This window comes from Aspergillus undulatus, assembly GCF_047715775.1.
Source record: "Aspergillus undulatus strain CBS 261.88 unplaced genomic scaffold BDV17scaffold_30, whole genome shotgun sequence".
Lineage (NCBI taxonomy): Eukaryota > Fungi > Ascomycota > Eurotiomycetes > Eurotiales > Aspergillaceae > Aspergillus > Aspergillus undulatus.
In genome coordinates, this window is record NW_027396634.1 from 77,283 (window position 1) to 101,627 (window position 24,345).

Sequence of the window (24,345 nt, forward strand, 5' to 3'; positions counted from 1 at the left end):
TGACTGGACATGGTGCAGAGACAGAGGGTGAGCACCCAACGAGAACAGGTTATAGCGCACGCTTTCATACAACTAAACCATACAGAGCCGACCAAGGCAAGCTGGCCACTTAGATAGGTGGCAATTCGAACAGCTAACTCAACGAACACGCGAGGTGGTGGCCACTCACTAGGATATCTCCGCTGGCAGCGGCACTATCAGGACGATTCCAAGCTTTCTCTTTGATGATTGTTGCCCAATGGGTCAGTGAACGGTCAGACCCTGACGACCCAACGGTTGCTGGCGCCGGACGGGGCGAACCTCCAATTTCCCGGACCCGCCAATGTAGCGGTCAATCTAAGAGGCGAACTAGTTATCATTTTGTGTGGTTCCCATCTGCATGGTAAGTTGTCCTGGGTCTACCGTGGACGTCGCGTAGCCCTGTCTACTTTATCTCACACGCTCTGCAAGTGAACCGCAGATATTTTGCATAACTGCACACTGGCTCTGCATCATGCACTTTGCTGCGTCTGAAACGCTGGTCGACGTAGAATCAAAATGCAGTTTTTGTTTTCCTTATGCTGTCTCATAGATAGCATTGCCCAACCTCGGTCGGTCTTGGGTCGATCTTGTCCGGTAGTATGCTTGTTCCTTTAATACCCGGTCAAGTGACCACGAATATGGATGGTCTTAGGGACACCTGTTCACTGTTTAAGCCGTACGGGGTTCATCATGTTAGTGACACTAGCCGATGGGACCTGAGAGTTCGCAAATACATATAACGGCTGCGGCCCGGGCCTGAGTGAAGCAACCCATCTACAAAGGAGTTAGCTATCTACTAATTTATTCTATCCTGACTCGCTCTATGCATCTTATTAGTGACAATACTTCAAGTATCAGCCCAGAGAGGAGCATAGTCTAGTAAAGCCTAGCTACAACGACAGTAGCATCCAGCTCTTCCCACCACCTCAACCGAGCCCACCCCCCTCCAAGATGCACCTTCACCACAAGAAGATCAATGAATCAACCGAATCCCCCCCATTCCCGGCTCCCACTCCTTCAAACCCACGCCAACACCAGCCCAAAACTTCAGGCGGACAGCCTCCCCCTTCGCCCCCTCCACATCCCCCCCATCAAAGGCCCTCCCCAGCGCCTCAACACACCCCCTAACCCGCTCCTCATTCTCCCTCTTCATCTCCGCAATGTTCATCTCCGCCTCAGGCCCATCGCCCACTTCCTCAATCGCCTCCTGCACATCCATAACCTCCATCAAGAGCTCCGGGTCAAGCGGGCCCGAACCCGCCCCATCCTCCGCCGTAACGTCGATCCCATGGTACGTGCGCAGGATGTACTGTGCGCGCAGCAACGGGTCAACGAGCGTGCGGTACGCTTCGTTTATTGTAGCGGAGAGGGACTCGGCTGTTTTTTTTTGCGGGCCGGGCGGGAATTTATCGGGGTGCAGGGTGTTTTGGAGGAAGAGGAATTCGCGGCGAAGTTTTGAAGTTTCTATGAAGAAGGGGGCGTGAGGGGGGGGGCCCGACGGGAGTGTTGAGGGGAAGATTGTGTAGTAGGTGCTTGTGTCGGGGGCGTTGGGGATGCTTGCTTTGTCTTCCTCTGCTGGCGTGGGGGCGGAGTTGGGGCGTGTAGGCGTGGTTGTGAATGTACGGTAACGGTAGTGTGAGAGTTGGCGAGATGATGTAGCGGCGGTTGTGCTTGTGTTTGATGGTCGAAGTTGGTGCTGGCAAAAAATGCGGGAACCAGCTGGCGACGTCACTGTTGTCTTTGAGGACGTAAAATATGAGCGTGACGATCGGGTGGAAGAGGCCGCGAGTCGCTGGAGGACTCGCTGCGAGCGAACAGATGCCATATGGTGAGGTAGTTTGGACAAAAGACTGAGCTCAGCAGAAATATGCAGCTTGGCTGGATGGAACAATATATAAATCGGCGGGAGACAAACGCTGTATGTACACCGGAGCCGGAGATCGGAGCTCGGAAAGAATGTTATCGCCTTATGTCTGAGGTACACAGTGCTGCCTGAAAGACTAGCTCACCCTGTACTAGTCCGCCGGTTTAGTCTGCATAAGTCTCTGGGCCTACTAGTATAAACCACGCAATCCCGCCTCTATTTACACCTGAACTTTTGCGTTCGAGCGACAAAAAGCTGGGAAGCAAAAAAGGATTCGAAAAGAGCCAAAAAAGGAAAGCCCAACGCGGGGCTCGAACCCGCAGCCTTGAGATTAAGAGTCTCACGCTCTACCGATTGAGCTAGCCGGGCGCTCATTGGTGGAAGAAGTTGAGCTAATGTGTACTATAAAGCAAGCTAGGTGACTTTGGGCTTAACTTATGCACATGCTATCCTTTGCTGCCGTCTGCCACCAACATTGCCATGTGCAGTACAGCGTCCTCTTTCTCTAACTGTACAACTGGGTAGAACGTCGGAGGCCGAATAATACTTGCCCAAGGAGTCGGCAGTATGCGGGTTTATCACTTGAAAAGTACGTAGCCCGACATTGTGTTAAACAAGCGTCTTCGCACCTGAGCGTGTACATCATCAGCATCGCCGAGGAGCCTCCGTGGCTTATCATCTGCCCCTGCACGATCGTGATCACCCTTGGTGGCTCAAGGCCAGCTTGGAAAAATCCGAGGCTTTATTCGAGGTATTACTTTGAATACTCTTCAACTCGTCCATGGCAAAACCGTTGCGCAGTAACAATCCATCTGGCCCATTGAGTGTGAGCTTCATTGCTTTGGCTATCACATCACCACCGAGTGCCCCTTCAATCGGAAAGTACTCGATCCAAGAATCAACGATAGTGTCAACCAGAACATTTCGATTCTGGGATCTTGGAGTGTCACAGTGTACTGCTGCAGGGGCAATCGACATTGGGCCTTGTGAGCACTGTATGCAGCATTATTGCGCCGCCCATGTTTCCTCGCCAGCCCAGCACAACTGCAGCGTAAGTCATCCCAATTGCACATCAACCGATTGATTCGATTCTCATTTGGTCATAGAAGGAGCCTCTGGACGATGATGCCTGGGATGCTGCCCAGACGCAAGAGCTAAAGTCGCTTCGAGACCGCGCCAATGACCGAGCTCTTTTGGATCAAGCCCCAGAAACTCAACGGTGGGCTTTCGTGAAAGCTCGATGGTTTGGACCCCTTTGGCAAGTCCCTTATGGGCGGCATGCACATCCATTTACGCATTCGATTCTCGAATGGGACATCTTGGCTCGCGCGAATTCTTCGCCATAATTATACCTCGTTTTCAGATGAGTTTAGCAATGCCATCATGGAAAGCGAATGTGCGGCTCTCAAATGGCTAGAAACCGTTGATGTGCCTCCGCCCTGTCTCTACAAGTATGCGCTGCAAAATGACCCCTGCAATGGTGTGGTCGTTGCCTACATGCTGATTGATGAGCTGCCTGGAAAACCTCTACTGTACGAGGGACCATCCGAGGAACAATACAAGAAAGTCTGCGGCCAATGTGCGGGAATCTTGTGTATCCTTTGACGACGCCCCTTTGAAAAAAATTGGTTCTCTTTCCCTCCGATCGAATGGCGAGGTGTTTGTCGGCTCCATGGTAGGCGACCGCACAGGCACATTTCCACGAATGGAGCCGTTTTGCAATGCATGAGACCACTACTCTACGTGGGCAGAGAAGTACTTCGAGATGATCTGCGACGGCCAGATTTTTTCATCCTACCCAGTGAACGCCTACCTGATCTTCAATTACCTCAAAGGAACTGGCCCAGTCAGGAAGGTGGAACGCGTTCAAAGCCGGTGTTGACGATGTACCGTTCTATCTGAAGCACATGGACGATAAAGGCGACCATATCCTCGTAGACGCCGAGTACAATGTCCCAGGGATCATCGATTGGATGTTCGTGAGAATCGTACCGGCATACGAAGCATTCGGCCCCTCGCTCTTGACTGCCGACATGGATGCCATGTACAATGGAAAAGCTGGCGGGTCTTCTCGAGACAATATGCTGGCAGAGTCGCTGCATGGCCTAGATTAAGCATTTTGGCCGCCTTGCTAGTGGGCCAGAAATTGTGCGCCGATTTCCCTTTGATCTTGGAATGGGTATGAATATGTCATGGGAGGATGCAAAGGCCCTGTTCCAGTGTATCGTCTCCACAGCCTCTGGCGTCCCTGTTGAACTTGACTGAGAAGTATGGCGTCAAAATCGACTCCATAAATGGGCCGATGATCCAAGACTGAATGCTCTACTTCCTTTAGAGGATAGGCGTAGCACTGATAAAACGCCCAGAACCATCACAAGCCCACCGTCCACCTCGATTTCCGACTTGCTCGGTGAATGACTGTTGAAGAGCCGGAGTTCGGGTCTGAGTTGCGCAAAATGCAAAATGCATCTGTGTGCAATGCACTCGTCGAAGCAGTATCATACCTGCCCATCATCTCATGAGGTATGTGTACACAGTATATTGCATCTGACAATATATACTGATGACCTTGGAATAGCTAGACGACGATGAGTGGGAAAAGTCAATCAACGACGAAGTATCAGTTACTATCGCGTGTCAACACCCACGAACTCGTCCGGCTTGCCACTCACCTGAACAATGGTACGCGGTGCCAATTCCAACGCGGAAAACATATTGGTGACGGGGCAATCATGGGCTGTGCTAATTACCATACGCCACCCTCAATTCCTTGCGCCCACCAAAGTCCCAGCACCGAAGGTCTTCGCATACGGCCTGGCATCTGACCATTCTAATCGCGTTGGCGTTAGCTATATTATGATGGAGGCTCTACCGGGCGAGTTCAATACTTATGGCCCTTTCAAAACTCCTCAGGTGTACATCACCAGCATAATAGACTACCACATGGACATAATCAGACGGACAACTCCACCACACGCATCCCTTAGAAGCATTCCTCTTCTACGACTTCCTGCGTACAAACTCGCACGCCCTGCTGAATCCTGATATTGACATCCCAGGCCAATACTTATACTTCCTCAAACACGTCGTTGACAAAGGCGACCACCTACTCGTCGAAGAAGATTACAGCATAACAGGCATAATTGACTGGCAATATTCGCGCCGCGTTCCAGCCTCTGAGGCTCTCGGGCCGTCCTACATCACTGCGGATTTCGAGGGCCTCTACTCCGATAAGGCGAGTCTTAGTGATGATGACCAGATTATTGCGCGGGGTTTAAGGGAAAGGGGCTTCGAGGCGCTTGCTGAGATTGCGGAGGGGTGTGAATGTATACGGAGGTTTCATCATTGGTTGGCGAGTGGGCTTAGTAGGGATGGGGTGAGAATGTTTTGAAAGGGGAAGGTGGAGCGTGTTCTGGGTGATGAAATTGGGGACTTGGATGTTTGGATGAGAGGCAGTGTAGGGAGTGAGTGCGATGGCCGGGGGGATTCGCGATGGATTGCGGTTCGGGCTTTGGTGGTGGAGCAACGGAGTATGTACAGAGGTTGAATGATCTAGATTGCTCTTAGATTCAGGTTTATAAGTACAATGCTACAATGCTACTGATCAAGACGTCCGGTATCCAAGGAGCATAGATAGCCTCACAAATTCTCATTATGATACAAGCCACTCCTATCTCATTCAATCCCCCAAAGCTTCACCGTCCGGTCATGCCCACAGCTCGCAATCCACTGCGCATTATCACTAATATCTGTACTGAGCACATTCCCTGAGTGCCCGCTCAACGTCTTAATAAGAGACCAATCATCCGCACTGAAGATATTCACGTTTTTATCGAACCCACTGCTCACGAAGAACGTCCCGGATTTCTTCGGCTGTATAGGCGCTGGTGCTGCGCCGTCGACATCCATCCGACTACCCTGTCCCTCGGTAGAGGGTAAGAAAGACGCACTCTCCGATTCAGTCCCCTTGTACCACCGCACGTCAGAGACAACGCTCTTGTGCGCCCCAATCCCACCGGTATTTTTTACCTGCCGCAAGTCCCAGCATTTTACCCAGCCGTCGCCGGACCCAGAGAGGACGCGGTAGCCATCGACACCCCAGTCAAGCCCGAAGATTTCGCGGATGTGGCCTTCCAGGATCATGACTGTGCGGCCGGTCCGCAGATCCCAGATGCGGCCTATGCTGTCTAATCCGCCGCTTGCTAGGAGGGATCCGTCGTTGTTGAAGGCGACTGTGTAGACTTCTCGTGAGTGGCCTTCTTGCAACTGGAGCTCTGCTGTTGTTTCGACGTCCCATAAGCGCCATGTTGTGTCGTACGACGCTGATGCGAGGTATCGTCCTGACGGGTGGAATTCTGTTCGGCATACACGGCCTGAGTGGCCTTCGAGGGTAGATAGTGGTTTTTCCTTGTCTAGAGACCATAAGCAGACATTGCCTTCTCCTCCGCCAGACACGAGGTTGACGCTCGATTCGGACACGCCAGACTCGGGAAGTGTAGCCCCAGGGAACCAAGACAGACCGCCGACCCGATCCGTATGGCCCTTGACAGAAAGCTTCTCCTCTAGATTCGGCACTCTCAGCAGCCGGATCCCACCGCCCCAGTTCCCCGTCGCGATAGTCTGCCCGTCCGGCGCAAACCGACAAATACTCACTGGCCGATCGCCCGCAATCTGGGACCCGTAGAGATCAAAGTTATTCAGCTTCTCCTTAATCGCCTTCCGATGCTTGATATGCGTCCGTAGCGGTATCGTTGATTCCTCCCTTTGTCGCGCAACGCGGGCTTTGGCGCGAGGTATCGAGAACCGCGCAATGTCTTTCCGTGCCTTCAATAATTCCTCTGTGCCCTCCGTGTAGAACTCCTCCTGCTGCTCGCCCTCGTCTTCTTCCTCCCCGGCTGCCTCACCCATCTCAATGTCCTCCGCCGCCGCCGCGTCCTGCTGCTCTGCGATATCCGTCAGGAGCTCCCTCAGTCGATCTCTCCGGTCCGCGGGCCCTTCGCCGAATAATGTGATGGGTTCTCCGAGCTCTCGTAGTCGCGCGCGCACTCGGGTATCATCCGTCGGCACCGCCATAGCAGCGGCTCTGCGTTTTCGTTCAAATTGGGATATAATGGCGGACGCTTTCTCCGCCGGTATACCGGCGGCAGAGGGGGGAATGACATAATCGCGGTCAACGGCTGGAAAGTTGAGCCATTAGCTGTTGAGGTCTTGACAGTGTAATAGGATTTCGAAAGGTAGCGGGGATGAAAACTCACGCAGATCGGCTAGGTTGATGCCCGTATCCATCTCCTAATCAGCAGCATCATGAAGTCAGTCGGAGTTGCGAAACCTTGAACGGAAATCGTAAACAAAAGCGTGAAAAGTCTACTTGAGAGGAGACCGATGGCCTGAAGCCGTCTCGAGGCGCACAGGGAGCTCTTACCTCTGCCTCCTCCACATAGGCCTGTCGCGATGGGTGCATCATGGTGGGCGGTAGATCGGGGTCCTCAGGAGCCCCTGGGGACAATCGCAAATAGTGAACGAGGGGATGAAAACTGCTAGGAGCGGAGGGGTTCGCGGCGCGTTGAGAAGAACAGCTGGAGAAAGCTGGCTGGTCGTCGTGAGGTTGAAATGTCGAGAGGGAAAAGGCAGAAAGTTCCTGAAAAGCGGAAACAAAACGATCAAGTCAACTCTACCTGCTCCAGCACCAGTTCTACCGGCAGACGCCGGGCCTGGGGAAAAGCTATGTGCTGTCTCGTCGTCGGGTCGACTGCTGGCTCTTGAGCTTCAAATGGTCGCTTTCACAGCATCTACTCTACGATTCTACGATGCGCGTTGTCTACCTCCAGTAGTCAGCCTCTGAGCCGCGCAGATTTGGCTACGAATCTCGAGTCTCTGGCAAACGGCTACACGCGCATATTCTCTCCATTGAACCAAGATGACGATGCTTTGAGGGCGGCTTCATACTCACAATTCCTCGATCTCTCGATCTTCTTCCTGCGTGTTGTTCTGCAGCATCTGAGACAGCGCTGAGGCGGTCGGCAGTCTTCTCCTACGTCACAGTCGGCGAAAAATCCACTGCGATCGACCCTCAAACTGCTTCTTGAGACTGCGGAAATTTCCTCGGCTTCACGATTTTTGTTTCTTTCATACTAGTGCGTTGCAGGGTTGGATGTGTCCTCAATGAGCGTCGTTACTTGGGAATTGTCATAGAACAAGCCCCCTTGGCTTCTGCCTTCTCTTGAATCTCCTCTCGTTCGCAAACGGTTCTTGGAGGATCACGACATAGACGAACAGGACCCTCTGTGACGGTCCGGCGATTTGTTCATGATCTTGACAGCCAGGCCCAGTAGAGCCTGCGGTTCGGCCTGCAGTAGCCTACAAGCCATCGCGCGAGAGAGCTTAACAGGGATCGTTTCGTCTCCTGCAGCCCGATCACCTCTCCGACGCCTCCCGCAATGTCGGTCTCCGCAACCACAGCGAACATCCTGGTGCCTCCTTCAGAAACAGTCGAGAGCCTTCCATTCCACGCCGAGAAGCCATTCACAAACCCCGCGCATTTCTTACCGCGTTGCGGCCTCATCGTCCGGCAAGAGTCGCCGATTCACCCCTTCCAAGAATGCCTACAACTTCAATCCCGAGCTTCATGACGCGCTTGGCGTTGCTGTCGATACCAAAGACCCCGCGGTCAAGCGAAAACGACGACCAGATAGCGGAGAGGATGCTTTCTTCATAAGTACAGTCGGCCGATCTGGTGCCACCGATAACTCGATCGCCTTCGCAGTCGCAGATGGCGTCGGAGGATGGGCGGAGTCGCGGGTCGACCCAGCAGACTTCTCGCACGCTCTTTGTGACTATATGGCTCAGGCAGCACTGGCCTGGGACCAACCCGCCGAGCAGCTCCGTGCCAAATCTCTTCTACAAACAGCCTACGACCGCGTCGTGGCAGACGACTCAGTCCGCGCAGGCGGCAGCACCGCATCCGTCGGCGTAGGCCTCGACGACGGCCGCATTGAACTCGCCAACCTAGGTGACTCAGGTTCCGTCCTTCTCCGCCAGGCTGCAGTGCACCACTACTCGATCCCGCAAACCCACGGCTTCAACACCCCCTACCAACTCAGCATAATCCCGCCGCGCATGCGCCGACAAGCGTCCATCTTCGGCGGTGCCTTTCTAGAAGATTTCCCGCGCGATGCGATCTCAACAAACCTCCACATGCAGCATGGCGACGTCCTCATGCTCGCTACAGACGGCGTCTTTGATAACCTGAATAACCAGGACATCCTCAAACTCGTCACAAGCCGGATGCTCTACACCGGGGCATGGACGGCCTCTACTGGGATCGCACCGTCAGGCCGCGAGACCCTCGCCCGGCTGACCGGTCCGGAGGGTCTCTCCTCTATCATCTCCTCAACCTCATCTACATCAAAACCATCCTCTAATAATGATAATCACAAACCAGCTACGGCTTCCAGTCCCCACGACGCAACCTATACCCTGCAATCCCTCCTTGCAGCCTCTATTGCCGGCGAAGCGAAGCTCGCAAGCATGGATCTCCGCCGTGACAGTCCGTTCGCGAAGGAAGCGCAGCGCTACTACCCCGGTGATTACTATCGCGGAGGCAAGGTCGACGATATTGCTGTTCTGGTTATCATTGCTGTGGAGGAATAATGACGCGCGTTCTTCTATAGTGTTCCAATTGTTCTATTTGGGCGGAGTGGAGGAGTTGCTTTTCATTTTGTTCTTGGGAACGTTACATTACAACTGCATGTTTTTGATCTAGGTACAGACCGGTATAGACGATAGATATATTCCACTGCGCGAGCACATTTTTCACCTGACCATGACTTTCTCTTCTTGCGTTCAATATCTATGATGATAGTACTGTTAGGGAAGGAGCGAAGAGGGCAATATCACCCGCTTCCGGAGGTCCACTGAAAACATCAATCCTCTACATCCTCTACATCTTCTACATCCTCAACCGCCTCCTGCTTACACGCCCATCATTACGGATACTTTGAAAGCCATTTTCGCTACCACTGTCCTTACAGAGGCAAAAGTGCCTGATTCAAGGCCATACAAAGTATGTGGGCGGATGGGTACAAGCAGTCGCGGGGTTTCCCAATACGGCAACCCGGAACCACGTGATGAGTATGTCCCAACGTCGTCAATCGAGAGAGCTGCTGCTTGCTCAACAAAAAGTTCTGAAAATGTACAGTCGCTCCAATTTAGGGTCCAGGATTTGTTTCCCAAAGGCACAAGACACACAGAGCCTAGATTTACCAATTCGTTGAAGCAATTGAGCTGTTGGAGACGAGTAAGTTGGGTGCTGTTTACGCCTTGTCTTACATTCGTTTGTGCAGAGACTGATGTTAAGACAGGTAATCAAACTCTCTAAAGTGTTCTAGAAGACCGCTAATTAGGCAGGCGATCCACCCACATTGCCCCTGCAAAGTTAAAGTTAGGGGTTCTTTGCTGTTGTCTGTTGACTTTTGCTTTTTGACAACACCGCAAGACGGAGAATCGACCAGTGGAATCAATCATGGCCTTGGTCCATGAGAGTGGGTCTTCCTGCAGTTGACAAAGAGTGCCAGATGCTTCGTTCTATCCAGATGAAAAGCCGATCCAGGCGAAATGTTCCAGAAGTTTTCCCCTGCTTCTTCCTCCCAGCCATCTCATGAGACGGGGCCTTCTTTCTTTGTACGACAACGGTGATAGAAAGAAACTGCACCAGTGCAGTTCCTTATAGTTGCCTAGATGATCTGGCGCACAGAATCAGGCACATTACCAGGCACCACGGGGTTCAAGTCGCCGGATATTGGTTGAGACATGCGCCCATGAAGCCATTGGGTAGGCACAGAGACATGCAGTCCTGCTCCTTTGTTAAATGTCTCCATAAAACAGCCCGGTTTGAAGGACAGACAGCTCGGAAAAGGTTATGAGTCTCCATGCACACCCCTTCTCTTCATCTGCATCTCGTGGTAACCCCTGTTCCTTAGATGGCTCTAGGGTCCCGAAAGCCAACCCGGAAATCAAGACTCAACTGAAATGTCCCTTCAACTATTCAGAGATCAAGTGCAAGCCATGGATGACGCGCACGCGATGAGGTTACTTATGAGCTTATGTACACGAAAGTGTATATCATTGGTAATTGCGCCACCGGTCAGGATACAATAGGCCGAACCTTCGAGGTCTGATACCTAGCTCGCAAAAGTGCATGTGTGGAGGATTGCACTGACCTGTTCTCTCTAACAGTCAATTTTTGTGTTTTACGAGCGACCCGCACGGCTCGGAAAACCGAGCAATTCGAGGCTGGCTACAACTCTTGATCAGACAAAGACTAGCAATTGAGTACCCCGTTGACTTTGGCAGCTCGCAGGTCAATAACCACCCTCTCATTGAGCTGGTACCACTGTTTGGTGTGAGTGAACACGGAAAATTATCTATTTCGTACTACTGATTGTTGACATTGTGATAAAGTGTTAGTGGCTAAGACCATACATGGAATTATTTTACCAATTCGTCAATGGCTTCAGCAGCTCTGGGTCAAAATGATTTGCAAGCTACGCAGACTTAGTTGCTACCTATATACGAAGTATGCGCGACAGTCAGGACGATGACGAAAAGGATAGACGGGCCAGGGCGACAGTGGAGCTTGTTTATGATGTGGAGGCGCGCAATGGACAAATCACACTCTCACCAAACATGAAGCGAGAGGTTGAGGAGATGCTGGGTGAGCTCGAGAGACGGTCAGGGGAGGGTGGAAGATGGTGGATGGACAAACTTGGAATTTAGAAGGGGAATGGCTACACGCATCCTTGGAAGTATTGCAAGCCTACGCATTTTCCACGGTTTTCTGTTCTTCTTTTTCATTCCCTTTCCCTATCTTTTTTTTTTCCCCCTTCCCACCCTCCTCCCCTACCTCTTCTTTTTCCGTGATCATTGTCAAGAGGACTCTTCCAAGAAGCCCTTGACCCCTTGCTCTTTACTTGTAACGGAACCGACACTTTGTGCACGCTACCAAGACCAAGCAACTGCCACCGGTACACCGATTGATGCTCGCAAAGAATCATCCAATTCAAAGAATGATTGCATTGTTCACAACGTGTCATCTAATTCTGGTACAGTTTTCGTTTCCTACAACCGTCTCTGAGGTCCTTCACTAACTCATGCCTTCAATGAAGTTCCCAAACGCTTCATTGATTCAAAGAATAACGACCCGGCCTATTAAAGCACCACGGATTTCCCTCGCTGCGTGGTCATGAACCGAATCTCGAACGAAAAGAATGGATATTTCTACAAACACCACCAGAACGCCCTTTGAGCCAGCCCCAGGCGCCCTAGCTGCAGCCGCTACAGCTTCTATACTAGATGCTGTAGATATCCCCAAAGCGCATTGGGGCTGGGTGGCCGCTAGTCTCATCGGCAGAAAGGATGGAAAGCCGGTAAGTATAGACAACTCACCCTCAGGCAGACCTCGTCCGTAACTTGGTTTATTTGGAATATGAAAGGTAGGTGAATAAGATGGAACAGAAGAGTCTCATCCAGAGATATTCTCTTTGTTGTGTTTGTCGTTCCTTGTCTTTCGCTTGGAGGCTGACTGGCTAGCTGCTGGGATTGGGGAAACGAACTCGTCCACTGGAGCAGATACATGGCGTGTTGTTTCTTGATGTTAGATTCATGCCTTATTATAATCTATGATTTTCTGATACAGAGGTGCATAATGGCCATTACAATCTTCATTCTCTTCCGCGGCTTCTGAGGACCATTGCAGTAGACACTCGGTCAAAGAAAGCTTTTATTAGATAAAAGTGCTCTGAAACTACCGCGTAACATATTCATTCACGGGCATTCCATGAGATTCTCTTTCGTATCGTATCCGAAACCAAAAAAGGAACTTGGACTTGAAACTCTGAAAAGCAGTCAGAGAGACTAAATGAAACTAGGACTAACAACGGAGCTTTGAGAGCGAGTATATAATAAAGACAATAAATAATGAACAGTTGTTGTGGTTCCATACTGGAAACGTAAGACTTGCAAGGTAAAGGTGACATACTAACTTGAGGCAGGGTAGACGGATAAACTGGATCGGATAAAGTAACATAACATAGCAAGAAAGCGCGACACATACAAAGATAAGACTGCAGAGATATTGAGACTAGACTTACTACCCGGGTTGCAACGGAATGGAAGAGAATAAAGACAAGCGAAGAGCGAGACTAGAGCGGGCTGGAACTCGAGCGCATACAGAGAGAAGAGAGATAATAAAGGAAACTAGCGAGGATACTGGAGTGCCGCGCATCACATCGCATCGCATCACATCAGGTACCAACCAAGAATTGCCATGCCGTGTAATGCATCGCAGCTAGATATTTATTTGTTCGTTGATTAGTGGTGAGGGTAGGTAGATGGCGCTGGCTTACGCCGCAGCCTCCGCGGTCTTTTTCTCTGTTTTTTCCTTCTCCTCTGCTGGCTTTTCCTTTTCCGTCTCTGGTTCCTTCTCCTTGTCACCCTTCTCTGCCGTCTCGCCAGCGGCCTCGGGCTCTACCTTCTTTGCAGCCTCGTCTTTGCCAGGCGCTGGCGTCTCCTCGGTCTTTTCCTTCTCAGCGTCAGGCATGGGGGTATCCTGATCCGGGGTGTCGAGTTTAGTGTCGTCGTCCTTCTCGACGTCCTTGTCCTTGTGCACGCCGTTAGCCTTGGACTTCTTATCGTTGCTGGCTTCATCTTTCTCCTTGTCCTGGCTAGGGGTGCCGCGGTCAGAGTCCAGGACGTTCTTCCACTTGGAGAGGATATCGAGGGCGCGTTTCCGGAAGTTGAATTCCTCGTCGCGGGGAATGCTGGAGAGCTTGATGATCATGCGAAGGACTTTGTGGATCTTGGTTTCGCGGATGATGGAGACTTCAAGGTCGTTGAGCTTCTCGAGCTTGTTGAAGTAGGTCGACATCTGGGCCATTTCCTCCTCCTTGGGAGGGTGGTCGCGGGAGATGAAACCCTTCTGGAGACGGTGGCGGACGAAGAGAACTAGTAAACAAATGTTAATTTCACATTCGCGCTGGCGGTGAAAAGACCATACCTTCGCGCTCGCGCTTCTTCTTGGCCTCCTCGAGGTTTACCTGCGGTTCGGGCTCCTTGGACACGGGGCGAGACTCCTCATCGTCGTCGCTAGCTGCGGGCTTCTTGCCCTTTTTGCTCGCGCTCTTGGCCTTGGAGCCAGAGGCCTTCTTCTCATCCGCTGGGTTCTTCGGGGTTGTGAGCTTCAGCTTGGTACCGGTCTTGGGTGTCTTAGCGGCCTAGAGAGATGTTAACTAGGATCAAATCAGTAGGTCAAGAATGACGCCGCTCACCTTCTCCTCGCTCTCAGCTTCGGCATCCTTCTTTCTCTTCTTAGAGCTCTTGGGCTGTTTGTCCTCATCTGCATCTTCCATGTTCACATCATCGTTGATCTGCATGCTCTTTCGCTTGCTCTTCTTGGCCTCCTTTTCAGCCTTGGCCGCGGCTTTAGCGGCAGCTTGGGCTTCCAGCTCTTCCTCTTCCTGTTGAATGGCGGCTTGGTGGTCTGAAAGCATGTTCTTAAAGTGTTCAAGGTCGTTGTTCTCAGCTGCAACGCGGTAAGCAGCGATGAGTGACTTGGACTTGCCCTTCTCCGATACATCTTGGCAGGTAGCAGGGTCAAGAGGTGAAAGGTCGGTGTTAGGGATCCAAGCGCTGTGGTCATGTTAGCATTAGCGCCAACCATCTAAGAAAGTCCGCATAGAAAAGAAGCACGTACAATTCGTTCGTCTGAAGGAACATGACGGGGAAGGTTCTCTCGGCAGCACGCTTGCCGCCATCAGCATAGTCCTCGCGGTAGGTTCCATCGCTTCGCGCGGCCGTCACGGGACGCGTTTGCAAGAGAGTCTGGGGAAGAATTTCCTCGTCGCAAATAATAGCCGGCCACGGAGGGAAGCTGCGAAGACGCGCAAGGTAGTATTCGCCAGCCTTAGCATCTAGCTGGGTGATGCGTGTCATCGACTTCTTGCGATTGAGCTTGGATTTGGTGTCTCCGCCCGTAGACTTGCGCTTGGAGGATGACTTTTTGTTTGATGAAGGTGTGCCGTTGGCTGCCGGGGCGGCGGCAGGCTCAGACTCTGCAGGGGCAGCAGCACCCTCCTCGGCATTTTTAGCATCGGCATCATTTGTGTCGGGCTTCTCGGCGGCCTCATCGGTCGATTCTTTCTTTTCGTCCTGGGCGGGTGCGCTTTCTGTGAGAGGAACGACAGGTTAGCCAAGTCGCCCGATACAGGTGACGGGTACAACACAGGTACACGCGATGCGCGATACGCCAGCGGCAGACAGGAGACCAAGAGTAAGTTTGAACTGCACTTACCAGCAGGCTTTTCCTCCGCGCCATTGGCGTCCTTATCTGCGTTCTCCTTGGTGGGCTCTGGCGCTGACTCTTGGGGGGTAGCTTTGACATCCGCAGGAGCGCGCTCAACAGGCGCCTCAGCAGTGTCGGGGCCAGGTGCCGAGGAAGTGGTATTGGACTCAGCCATGGTTCGCAGCGAAGCTCAATAATGTATTAGAGAGGCAGAGACGGTCCTGGTTGATGAGAATGAAGCCAAGGCCTTCCTGCCGGAGATGGTTGAAAGGTCGAGGTGGTTTTCGGCGGGAGAGAAAGTGGTGGAGAAGGTCGCGACGCCGGGAGGCGGGAAGTCGACAACGCGTTGCACTGGGGGAAAAGGGAAGCTCGCTGCCCGTAAATGACGCAACAATCGACCACAGCAACAGCACAAATTTATCACCAACGCAGATGCGATGCTGCGCTTCTTCCTTCTCAACGTAGGTCGCTCGATTCTCGACTGATCAGAAATTTCTCTGCTAAGGAGTTAGCGCGAGCTCCGCGAGCAAGGGTACAACGCTTACACGGCAGGGGCCCGTAGCAATAGCGCTCGAGAAATAGCAACAACAGTGCTGTAGCCTCAACCCGATGACACTTATGAGGTGTACCAGGGCGTGATGAAAACGGGAAGGAGATGTGTTGCAACGATGGACGATGAAACCTGTCGCGGTCTGGGCGGCAGATGATTTTCCAGCCCCTTCAGAATGCGGAGAAGCTACAAAGCGACGTTGCACACCACTTGCGGACAGTCAATCCTGTATCGATGGAGAACAAAGCGCGTAGTTCTGTCGGAGTTTCGCACCGGCAGGTTGATCTAATTGTTTGAAGACTCAGGTCTTTCGCGACGCAGCGACGCGTAACTTTGCAGACGCGTGTAGGAAGCAATCAAGAGATAGCAAGAGTCGCGACAAGTCAATTCTGCCAAACCGGATACCTGTCTTTATAATTAGTTAGCTGTTTCCTGATTATACGGGAAGTCAATCGCATACCAATTGCCACAGTGAAGTCGGGTTGTCAGGGCTTGCGCAGGCAGTTGAGTGGCGGCGGAGAAGTTGTTAGACCCCGCAATTGCCAGTGACGACCTCAAGGATTCACCCGAATAGCAGACTAGCCTGGTCGCAGGTGCCTTGTTATCCTCTAGAAGGTGAACGCGAGCGTTGATGTTGGCGGGAGAAATGACGGAACTGGTCGACTGTCGACACAGCTCATCACTGGGGAATGCGAATGTAAGCGGCGGCTTCCTGCGGACACTGGGCATCTCTGTTTGACTGTCTTGATTAATCGCATCATTCTAAGGGCCCATGTCACAGCCATTTTTTACGTCTACCCTACGACATTTTCTTTCGGCGTTCGCATTGCTCATGGATAGCAGAAACACTATATGTATGTGGAACAAACCACTCCTTACAATGAACCATCTACAGCAACAAGACGTATTTTACGGAGCCACAAGCGCGGCGAATTAAATGAGCACGTTCTCAGTACTGATGTCCATGGTATTAGATAGTCCTATGCGGCGACTAATTATACAGATTGCTTCGTAAAGATAGGGCAGAAAAATAGCCCTAAGGATATGTGTCAGGTGGTGGAGAATCACCCAAGGTGAGAACATGACAGCCATGCTAATGGAGAGAAGAGTATCGTCAAAGACCAAAAAGCGGCATACGACTTCCTAGCTGGACAATCCCACGGTTTCAGGTGAAGGAAGCACACTCAGCCTCTTCACCATCAAGCCATCCTTCATCATCCGACACTGCCATTCCTGCTGGCTCCGGCTTGTGTATCCGAACCACCCAAAGAAAGTAGTCTTCAACAGGTATCAAGTTCAAAAGAACCCCATTGAATTTCCAGCCCAGAGTACAGACTAGCGCACCCGCAACGGCATCCAGAACGAAATGGTTGGCAGTTGCGACAATCGCGGCAAGAATTATGAACGGGTAAGCGAAGCCAAGGAGCAGACAGGCCAGACGATATTTTGACGGAATCTGGACCCCAACAGGACCGATGCGGACTCGAGTCGACAGGCGATGGTGAGCAGGCAATGGAATTGTCATGATGGTAAGTCCGATCATGAGAGAATAACCAAAGTGCAGGGAGGGCATGGCGGCTGTGGGAGCAAAGCAGGTAAGCACATAAGCGATGGAAGAAAACGGGAGGCCTGCTCACCATATTGGTTACAAAATCTGTTCTGGGTCCAGACACTGCCAGCACCTTTAGCTCCATGCACAGTGTCCACGAAACCAAAACTGCGCGCCAACTTTCCTTCGGGCCCTGGTACATTCTCATCGCTCAGCAGGCGCGGCGGCATACAAGGCCATAAGGTAAACACAACAAATGCGAGGAGGTTGCAAACGGCCAGTGTTCGTCGACGAGCTTGATACAGAAGCGGTCCGGCCGGCGAGCCACTCTTGATGCCTCGAGGTTTTCCCGCTTGAGATTCGCCGTAGCGATTTCTAGTGATAGTGTAGTAATATAAACCGACTAGGAAAGCGATCGTTCCAGGAATATGAATAAAGGAGTATATCCAGTTGGTCCATCTCATAAGCAAAGGGTGTCGGAGGAAGAATTGCTGGATCGGAATTTCCCAGAACAATCCGATAGCCTGCTCAATCTCGATAAGCTTCAGCGCATGCTTCCTCGCCACGTCGACGGTTCCTTCTTGTAGGGTTACGGCCGTGAACGCTCTTCCTAATTGGTATGTCTTTTCAGACAAGGTTAGCTCCGTACTACCCAAACTGAGAACACGAGGGGAGAATCATACCCAGTAGACCAGCGCCCAATACCAACATTCAGCCAGAAAAGGCAACTTCCGTAGCAAACGGCTGAGGAGACGGTCTTGAAAGACAGCAGTGTTCGGGGAGGTGACTTCGCAACCCCATGAGAGTAGTCCCACTGGTCGTTTGCGCCATGTTTCATGTCCTAAAGGAGAGCTGGACGGCGACAGAGATCGGTCCTTCAAGAGGCCATCCTTGGGCGAGGGAGACGAAAGGCCTGATTCGATGGAATCCGGCGACGCTCCGCGAAAGCGATCGGGAGACCTGCGACGAGTACGACGGAAGCAAGAGAACGAGCCAGCAGTGCGATTAATCCAAGTTCCACCGAAAAGCAGGATAATGACCACCAACGGTTCCAAGAAGGCCCCTACTCCCATGGTGCGTTCCTGGAAGATGGCAGTCTGACCTTAGGTTGGAACCAGCAACCTTGGAAAAAGGGGTGTCGAGACTAAAGTCAAAAGCGAGTGCGTGACGTGAGGCGACAGGAAAATAGAACCGCAAGGAAATGTCGGGATTAGGAACGGATGGACCCAAGCGGCATCACGTCTGGCACAAACAAAGCCGCCGCTGACCCTGGGCTTGTGGACGATGTAGGTAACCGAATAATGATGCTTGCGAGCACGGGAGGGAGATAAGGAGAGAGAGAGAGAAGTGGCAGTAATAGTACTCACGGAGCGCTGCTAGTTCCTTCTCTATTTGTGGGCACGCGAGTATTTGTAGTCAGCCTGTCAAGAACCAAGCTCTGCCATGGTCAGACGGAGCTCTGGGCGGGGTCGCCTTTGAAGGCGTCTGTGCAATCAACAAACCTTGGAAGCATCCGTTGCAAATCGGCCTGCCAAACAGGGCACAAGCCGGTCCGCCCGGGATGAGCAAGGAGCTGCATTATTACTCCCTGGGTTGTGACCGAGCTCCTGTACCGCGAGCTGCCTTGAGCTTCTCAGCGCCGCCATCGAGCACGTTGCAGAGCATCATCCATGGTCAATGTGAGCAGTTGCAATTTCCGAGCCGCCGGTGAAAACCCAGCAAAACATTAACAGCCAACGATATAGATAAAGATCCACGTAGCGCCAATTGTGGCAGGAGGTCGTGCGCGAAGTGGAGTCCGGAGATCAGCTGGAGCCGTGGACGAGCGATAGGGCTGCTAGCGGTTGGCCCGGTCAGCTTGTCCTGCATCATCCTGGACAGCCCTTGGCTTGGCATGCAACTCGCTCAATCCAATCGCTCTGCGAGCTTCGGAGTTCTGCACTGGTAATTGGCAGATCTACCCTGCTGCCTGGCAGGTGCTCGAATTCGTACCCAACTCTCCCTCGGTACCAAGACACGAGTTCTGATGGAGACACACAGATGATAAGGAGTGCAGTCTGCCACACTCAAAGCGCACTACTGATTAGTGGCAGTTCCAGCCCTCGGAAATGATACCTTTTCGATACATAAGCTTGAATCGAAGCTCACCATTTCCAGCAGAATGGTGAGCGTCTCGTACTCGGCGCCGGAAGATAGAACCGGACCGGATAACTAGCCTCCGAAATTCCGAACTCCGAAGATCGCTTGCACAATTTTATGAATTGCATAGATTGGAGTACAGCTCCCCAGGTCGTCTCTGGGAACTATGGAGTTAGAGGCTTACCGCGATCTCTGTATGTCCGATTATTAACGACAGAAGTCCCTCCAACATACTTGTCTATATCAATAGCAAAAGTGCTGGCGTAAACAAAGCTGTTATCTGATTTGGACTATGACATCACCCATATATCATTCAGCAGCTTGACTTCATAGTTCACTTCTTATGACTACAGAGAGCCTCTTTATCTACAGAGTAACGGGGGTCGGAAAGCTAGCTGAGCTACTCTCCTGACTATCTCGCACGAATATACTTACCCCATCAGGAAATATATGATGTACTGATGATGCCACCGGAAGCAATGCTAAGCTTCATATACCAACCACTCCTTTAGCACAATTATCATTCCAATATATTCAATGTCAAATCACCTTAATCTAGACCTGACGACCGATTGGAATAACCATTTCCTCTAACCACCACCTCCTAAGTCCTCATATAACCCAAACACGACGATGTTCGCCCCCATAACCCGAACCAACCCCTCGCAAAAAGTTCTCGGTACAGCATTCCAAAAGGCCGCCGCACCGACAGTATGGACCAAGGGCTTATCGACGACGGCGCCTGCTGCCTCCGCGAAGACAGTAACTCCTATGCTCCAAGACAAGAACAAGGGATTCGGCTTTGCACGCTCGAACCCTCGACCCGAGAAGCCTAGATCCAAGGGCGTGACTGAGATCAGAGGACCTTACTATACGGTATGTGCTGGTGCAATTCCTGCTGATGAGCGCAGCGGTACGGAAGCAGCGGGGCTAATTTGTGGTTGTGGTATAGGTGATGGGCAAGAGATATCTCGCTGATGTTCTTGAAACGTAAGTTTGGGATCGGAATTGAGAAGAAAGGGGTCAGTCTGATGTTGACAATCGCAGGATGGGCACGCATGTAGATGGGCTCAAATTCGCTGGTGGTTCTTTCTCACTGTTCCCGGAGAAGCCATTGAAGGAGTTGATCGACCTTGCGCACGAACACAACGTCTACGTTTCGACGGTGGGTGTTGCCCCGATAGTCAGCGGAAGCTTGCTTACTTACATTATTTTGTACAGGGCGGATGGGCCGAGCATCTCCTCACACACCCAGACCCGAACTCGGTCTTTGACAAATATCTTTCGAAATGCAAAGACCTAGGGTACTTAACTTCCACTCTCACGGCCGAATCTAGTCTGACATTTTTTTTTTTCGCAGGTTTGATGTGATTGAACTCTCATCCGGATTCCTCTCAATCCCCGAGGAAGACTGGCTCCGCCTCGTCGACAAAGTCCACTCATACGGACTCAAGGCAAAGCCCGAGCTAGGTATCCAGTTCGGAGCCGGCGGCGACACATCGGCAGCTGGACTCGAATCTCTGGGTACATCCGACCCTGGGAAGCTGGTGAACTTGGGACATAAGTTCTTGAATGCAGGTGTGGAGCGCTTGATGATCGAGTCTGAAGGAATCACAGAGAACGTCAAGTCGTGGAGGACGGATGTGGTCTCGAAGATCATGAAGGAGCTGCCGCCTGAGCGTGTCATGTTTGAGGCTGCCGACCCTCAGGTCTATACTTGGTACATGAGGGAGTTCGGCATTGACGTCAACCTGTTTGTCGACCATAGCCAGATTGTTCAGCTGTCTGGGTTGCGCCATGGCATCTGGGGTACTGCAGATACGTTCGGACGGATTGTGTCGTTCCGCCCTGAGTAAGGGGTTATATTTAAGTTATCATGGAAATATCCTATATTATTCAGCGCAGATTGAATTAGCACGCAATGAATTTTCTGATTGTGTTCGTAAGTGTACATACGTAAAGAAAAGTTGCAGGGTTGACAGGACTGAGGTGCCTGAGGTGTCATATGTCGATCATCAGGCACCCCGCCAAGCCTTTCACAATCTGGGGAAGCCGACCACTTCCAATCGCGTCAGCAGTTCAGCACAGCTTGCAACTCTGCTTCATTAACTGAACCTCCCTCAATGTGTGACATACGATAGTGTAACGGCTTTTCCTGTGAGAAATGCTCAACTGTCCCTCCACGGTAGCCAAATCGGCCTATCCCCGACCTCGCGCACCTACTCCCCGCATCGGTCCCCCGTCCGCATACCTGTCCGCGACGACGCATTGAATCTTGACTCGACCGCTCGAACCGTGCATAAGACCTCACGGGCGGCATGCCTCGAGCAAGCACAGCACCCGGGGCCCGCCTCCGGTGCCGGAGAGCATGCGACAGCTGCAAGAGACGGAAACAAAAATGCAACGGGGAGCAGCCATGCACGATATGCGTCCAGCGTCGCAAAGAGGCGGAATGCCATTTCTCCGACAAACCTGCTCGATCCCTCCGTCCTAGCAATGACACCAAGGAAACGATGCTGCTCAGCGAACACCTAGTGTCCACTCCGCAGCGGCGAACGGCCATGGATCACCTGCTCAATTCGCTGGAGGATACGAGCGCCAATCTGGAACAACAAGTTGGAGACGGAAAGGATGGGGCGGCGCCCGTGCCGAAGGTTGCGCGGTTGCTTCGGGATGGGCAGGGGAAGTTTATGTATATTGGAGACTCGGCTAGCTTGTCGTTTCTGCAGAGTGTCCGGAGAATCGTGTCGTTGTCGATTGGACGGTGTGACTTTACGGAGGATACCTCGCGGCACTCCATGCTGGAGGCTTTCCAAAGCAGTACGATTACGCAGAGCGGGCCGTTGATAGAACCTCCGAGCAATGAGGAGGCGCAGCGGCTTGCTCGTCAGTACGTCCTGGCTACCAACCCGCTGCTAGACCTCTTTGATCTTGAGGAATTTCACCCGCGGCTTGCCAATTGGATTGGGAATCCATCGGGTGACGAGGACACGGTTAGCTCGATATTCTATCTTGTCCTCGCTATCGGCGCTCAGGTATCAGACACGAATCAGACTCTGGCTGAGCAGTATTTTGTCAGCGGCCGGCAACTGGCTTTCTCCGCCTTTACCGAGACTCCCAGTCTATACACCATCCAGTCCTATATCTTGATATCCATGTACATGCTGGGTGCTTGTCGCCGAAACGGCGCTTTCATGAACCTTGGTATCGCATTACGCGCTGCATACGCAGTGGGCATCCACCGAGAAGATGCAAATTCACTGTTTACTGCGCGAGAAAGAAGGGCTCGAGAGCGGGTATGGAAGAGCCTTCGCATGATGGACTTATTCCTAGCTGCGTCCTTGGGGCGTCCGCCTGCCACATCAGATTTTGACTATGACCCGCGAGAGGACGAAGTTTATAGAAGAGGATCAGGCTTACCTCAGGACCAGCTATCCATGACTGTAGTAGCCTTGGGTCGCATTTTTGACCGAGTCCTCACAGAGGTGTATATGCGGCAGGTCGTTTCAATCCATGTTGCAGAGAACATCTCAAATCAACATCGCACATGGGTCAGGAATTTACCTAATTTCCTACAAATGCAAACAGAACGCCTGGAGTCCAAAGCAATTGGGGAGAGTCTGGCTGCTGCTCATGTCTTCGGATCATATTACTGGTCAATCATCCTCTTGACTCGCCCATTCCTTATATTCTGGGTATCACAGTACGTGAGAAACAAGAAAGACTCCACCGGAGCTCCCGACGCCAGAAACGGTACATCTCGCCTCTCCCTCTTCGCCGACGCTTGCGTCTACTCCGCCCTTCGTGGTCTAGACACCGTAGACGGGCTCTCCAAATACGAAACTCTACCGCGCAGGCTCCCGTTCCTGATCAACTCCGTGTTCAATTCAGCAGTCGTGCTCGGCGCCGCGTTCTTCGCCGACTACGATAACCTCCTTCCGCTCGAAGAAGGTCTAAGCAAAGCAGAGAAATTCCTTGAACTCTTCGTCCCTCATGACCCGCACTCGTGTCGCTTCCTTCAGATAGTCAAGTACCTCCGCGCCGCAGTAGCCGAGTACATGTCCCGCCGAAGCCGCACATGGATGGAACGCCGCAGTCGACAGGTCGATCAGCTCTTTGGGCAGGTTGGGCAGGTCGGGCCAGCAAATGATCGGGCGTCTTCACCACAACTAGATACAAACCCGTCTACGCAACTTTGCCACCGGCTTAATGAAATGACAGGAGACGCAGCCGTCCCGTCAACCCTATCTGCATCCCCAGATAAACACGCCCCTTCAAACCCCACCCCTCAAACTCAACCTCACCAGCCACCCGAGCAGCAACAACAACAACACCTCCCACCATCAACATCAACAACAACATTCACCCCCAATACCCACGACAACAGCATTTGGGACGCGTTATGCGGCGTGGCAAACACCAACACCAACACCAACACAACAGGAGCCCTCCCGTGCGACTCCGCAATCTCGACCCTAACAACAACCGGGATACCAATCGGATTCTCCCCCGGTGGTAGAAATACCATGCCTTCTGGTTCTGGCGCTGGCGGTCTAGGACTCGAACCCGGCGGCGGCCCATCGCCGCTCTCGGATATGCTTTTGTCGGATAATGGGCTTTTGTATATGGCGGAGGATTTTCCGGCTTTTGGGCTTTGGGATGAGTCGTAGATACGACTTATCGTTTTCAAGGGTAGTTGAGCCGGTTGAGCCGGTTGATGCGGGTTTATGATGTTATGACTAGGGATTTTTGGCGTTCCTGTTGTCTGTAATAAAAGGTTTTCGACGGAATGTATATAGCTGGCGTTGATGGGAAAGCCACTACTACTGAATACTACCTACAATCCCTGCAGCCAGGTTAAGGAAGTTCTCGCTCCGGTTATTATG

At 52.1% G+C, this 24,345-nt stretch overlaps 9 protein-coding genes and 1 non-coding gene across 10 annotated transcripts; 4 read left to right on the forward strand and 6 right to left on the reverse strand.

Annotated features, from left to right (window-relative positions):
* Window positions 1–554: 554 nt before the first annotated feature.
* On the reverse strand, window positions 555–1,948 carry BDV17DRAFT_113102 (J-type chaperone JAC1). Its single transcript, XM_073753886.1, has one exon. The coding sequence runs from the start codon at window positions 1,844–1,846 to the stop codon at window positions 995–997; it is 852 nt and encodes a 283-aa protein (XP_073614696.1). The 5' UTR covers window positions 1,847–1,948; the 3' UTR covers window positions 555–994.
* A 233-nt stretch (window positions 1,949–2,181) lies between these two features.
* Window positions 2,182–2,254, reverse strand: BDV17DRAFT_t96. Its single transcript has one exon. It is a non-coding gene; the product is annotated as a tRNA-Lys (tRNA).
* Window positions 2,255–3,268: 1,014 nt separating this feature from the next.
* On the forward strand, window positions 3,269–3,999 carry BDV17DRAFT_292138 (uncharacterized protein; the record flags this gene model as incomplete). Its single annotated transcript, XM_073762309.1, has 2 exons — window positions 3,269–3,451; window positions 3,721–3,999. The coding sequence occupies 2 exons, from the start codon at window positions 3,269–3,271 to the stop codon at window positions 3,997–3,999; spliced, it is 462 nt and encodes a 153-aa protein (XP_073614697.1).
* A 349-nt stretch (window positions 4,000–4,348) lies between these two features.
* On the forward strand, window positions 4,349–5,518 carry BDV17DRAFT_292139 (uncharacterized protein; the record flags this gene model as incomplete). Its single annotated transcript, XM_073762310.1, has 4 exons — window positions 4,349–4,408; window positions 4,468–4,567; window positions 4,843–5,261; window positions 5,453–5,518. 4 exons carry the CDS (start codon window positions 4,349–4,351, stop codon window positions 5,516–5,518), a joined length of 645 nt encoding a protein of 214 aa, XP_073614698.1.
* On the reverse strand, window positions 5,498–7,274 carry BDV17DRAFT_113151 (putative pre-mRNA splicing factor). Its single transcript, XM_073753889.1, has 2 exons — window positions 7,141–7,274; window positions 5,498–7,062 (listed from the first exon to the last, which is right to left on the reverse strand). Exons 1-2 carry the CDS (start codon window positions 7,169–7,171, stop codon window positions 5,561–5,563), a joined length of 1,533 nt encoding a protein of 510 aa, XP_073614699.1. The 5' UTR covers window positions 7,172–7,274; the 3' UTR covers window positions 5,498–5,560.
* A 286-nt stretch (window positions 7,275–7,560) lies between these two features.
* ppmA (type 2C protein phosphatase PTC7) lies at window positions 7,561–9,711 on the forward strand. The gene has a single exon (XM_073758160.1). It carries the CDS (start codon window positions 8,192–8,194, stop codon window positions 9,533–9,535), a length of 1,344 nt encoding a protein of 447 aa, XP_073614700.1. The 5' UTR covers window positions 7,561–8,191; the 3' UTR covers window positions 9,536–9,711.
* Window positions 9,712–12,609: 2,898 nt separating this feature from the next.
* Window positions 12,610–13,138, reverse strand: BDV17DRAFT_113207 (uncharacterized protein). The gene has a single exon (XM_073753890.1). It carries the CDS (start codon window positions 12,991–12,993, stop codon window positions 12,703–12,705), a length of 291 nt encoding a protein of 96 aa, XP_073614701.1. The 5' UTR covers window positions 12,994–13,138; the 3' UTR covers window positions 12,610–12,702.
* Window positions 13,139–13,258: 120 nt separating this feature from the next.
* BDV17DRAFT_113212 (PWWP domain protein) lies at window positions 13,259–15,718 on the reverse strand. The gene is made up of 5 exons (XM_073753891.1): window positions 15,231–15,718; window positions 14,634–15,105; window positions 14,209–14,569; window positions 13,938–14,154; window positions 13,259–13,885 (listed from the first exon to the last, which is right to left on the reverse strand). The coding sequence occupies exons 1-5, from the start codon at window positions 15,394–15,396 to the stop codon at window positions 13,284–13,286; spliced, it is 1,818 nt and encodes a 605-aa protein (XP_073614702.1). The 5' UTR covers window positions 15,397–15,718; the 3' UTR covers window positions 13,259–13,283.
* Window positions 15,719–16,717: 999 nt separating this feature from the next.
* BDV17DRAFT_265326 (phosphatase PAP2 family protein) lies at window positions 16,718–19,015 on the reverse strand. Its single transcript, XM_073758161.1, has 3 exons — window positions 18,004–19,015; window positions 17,409–17,943; window positions 16,718–17,349 (listed from the first exon to the last, which is right to left on the reverse strand). Exons 1-3 carry the CDS (start codon window positions 18,391–18,393, stop codon window positions 16,937–16,939), a joined length of 1,338 nt encoding a protein of 445 aa, XP_073614703.1. The 5' UTR covers window positions 18,394–19,015; the 3' UTR covers window positions 16,718–16,936.
* A 1,077-nt stretch (window positions 19,016–20,092) lies between these two features.
* On the forward strand, window positions 20,093–24,129 carry BDV17DRAFT_282325 (uncharacterized protein; the record flags this gene model as incomplete). Its single annotated transcript, XM_073760179.1, has 8 exons — window positions 20,093–20,335; window positions 20,412–20,449; window positions 20,507–20,624; window positions 20,681–20,763; window positions 20,820–21,311; window position 21,601; window positions 21,895–23,445; window positions 23,482–24,129. The coding sequence occupies 8 exons, from the start codon at window positions 20,093–20,095 to the stop codon at window positions 24,127–24,129; spliced, it is 3,174 nt and encodes a 1,057-aa protein (XP_073614704.1).
* Between the last annotated feature and the right edge of the window lie 216 nt (window positions 24,130–24,345).

What these genes read in the sequence shown, in the direction of transcription:
- BDV17DRAFT_113102 (XM_073753886.1), bottom strand. Translation starts at nt 1,846, where the DNA reads ATGGCATCTGTTCGCTCGCAGCGAGTCCTCCAGCGACTCGCGGCCTCT.
- BDV17DRAFT_113151 (XM_073753889.1), bottom strand. Translation starts at nt 7,171, where the DNA reads ATGGATACGGGCATCAACCTAGCCGATCTGC. An exon ending in CATCAACCTAGCCGATCTGC is followed by an intron (nt 7,063 to 7,140) that starts GTGAGTTTTCAT and finishes TCAACTTTCCAG; the next exon opens with CCGTTGACCGCGATTATGTC.
- ppmA (XM_073758160.1), top strand. Translation starts at nt 8,192, where the DNA reads ATGATCTTGACAGCCAGGCCCAGTAGAGCCTGCGGTTCGGCCTGCAGT.
- BDV17DRAFT_113207 (XM_073753890.1), bottom strand. Translation starts at nt 12,993, where the DNA reads ATGTGTCGCGCTTTCTTGCTATGTTATGTTACTTTATCCGATCCAGTT.
- BDV17DRAFT_113212 (XM_073753891.1), bottom strand. Translation starts at nt 15,396, where the DNA reads ATGGCTGAGTCCAATACCACTTCCTCGGCACCTGGCCCCGACACTGCT. An exon ending in CGCGGAGGAAAAGCCTGCTG is followed by an intron (nt 15,106 to 15,230) that starts GTAAGTGCAGTT and finishes TTCCTCTCACAG; the next exon opens with AAAGCGCACCCGCCCAGGAC. An exon ending in AAGCTGAGAGCGAGGAGAAG is followed by an intron (nt 14,155 to 14,208) that starts GTGAGCGGCGTC and finishes ACATCTCTCTAG; the next exon opens with GCCGCTAAGACACCCAAGAC.
- BDV17DRAFT_265326 (XM_073758161.1), bottom strand. Translation starts at nt 18,393, where the DNA reads ATGGGAGTAGGGGCCTTCTTGGAACCGTTGGTGGTCATTATCCTGCTT. An exon ending in ATTGGGCGCTGGTCTACTGG is followed by an intron (nt 17,944 to 18,003) that starts GTATGATTCTCC and finishes TTGTCTGAAAAG; the next exon opens with ACATACCAATTAGGAAGAGC. An exon ending in CAGATTTTGTAACCAATATG is followed by an intron (nt 17,350 to 17,408) that starts GTGAGCAGGCCT and finishes TTGCTCCCACAG; the next exon opens with CCGCCATGCCCTCCCTGCAC.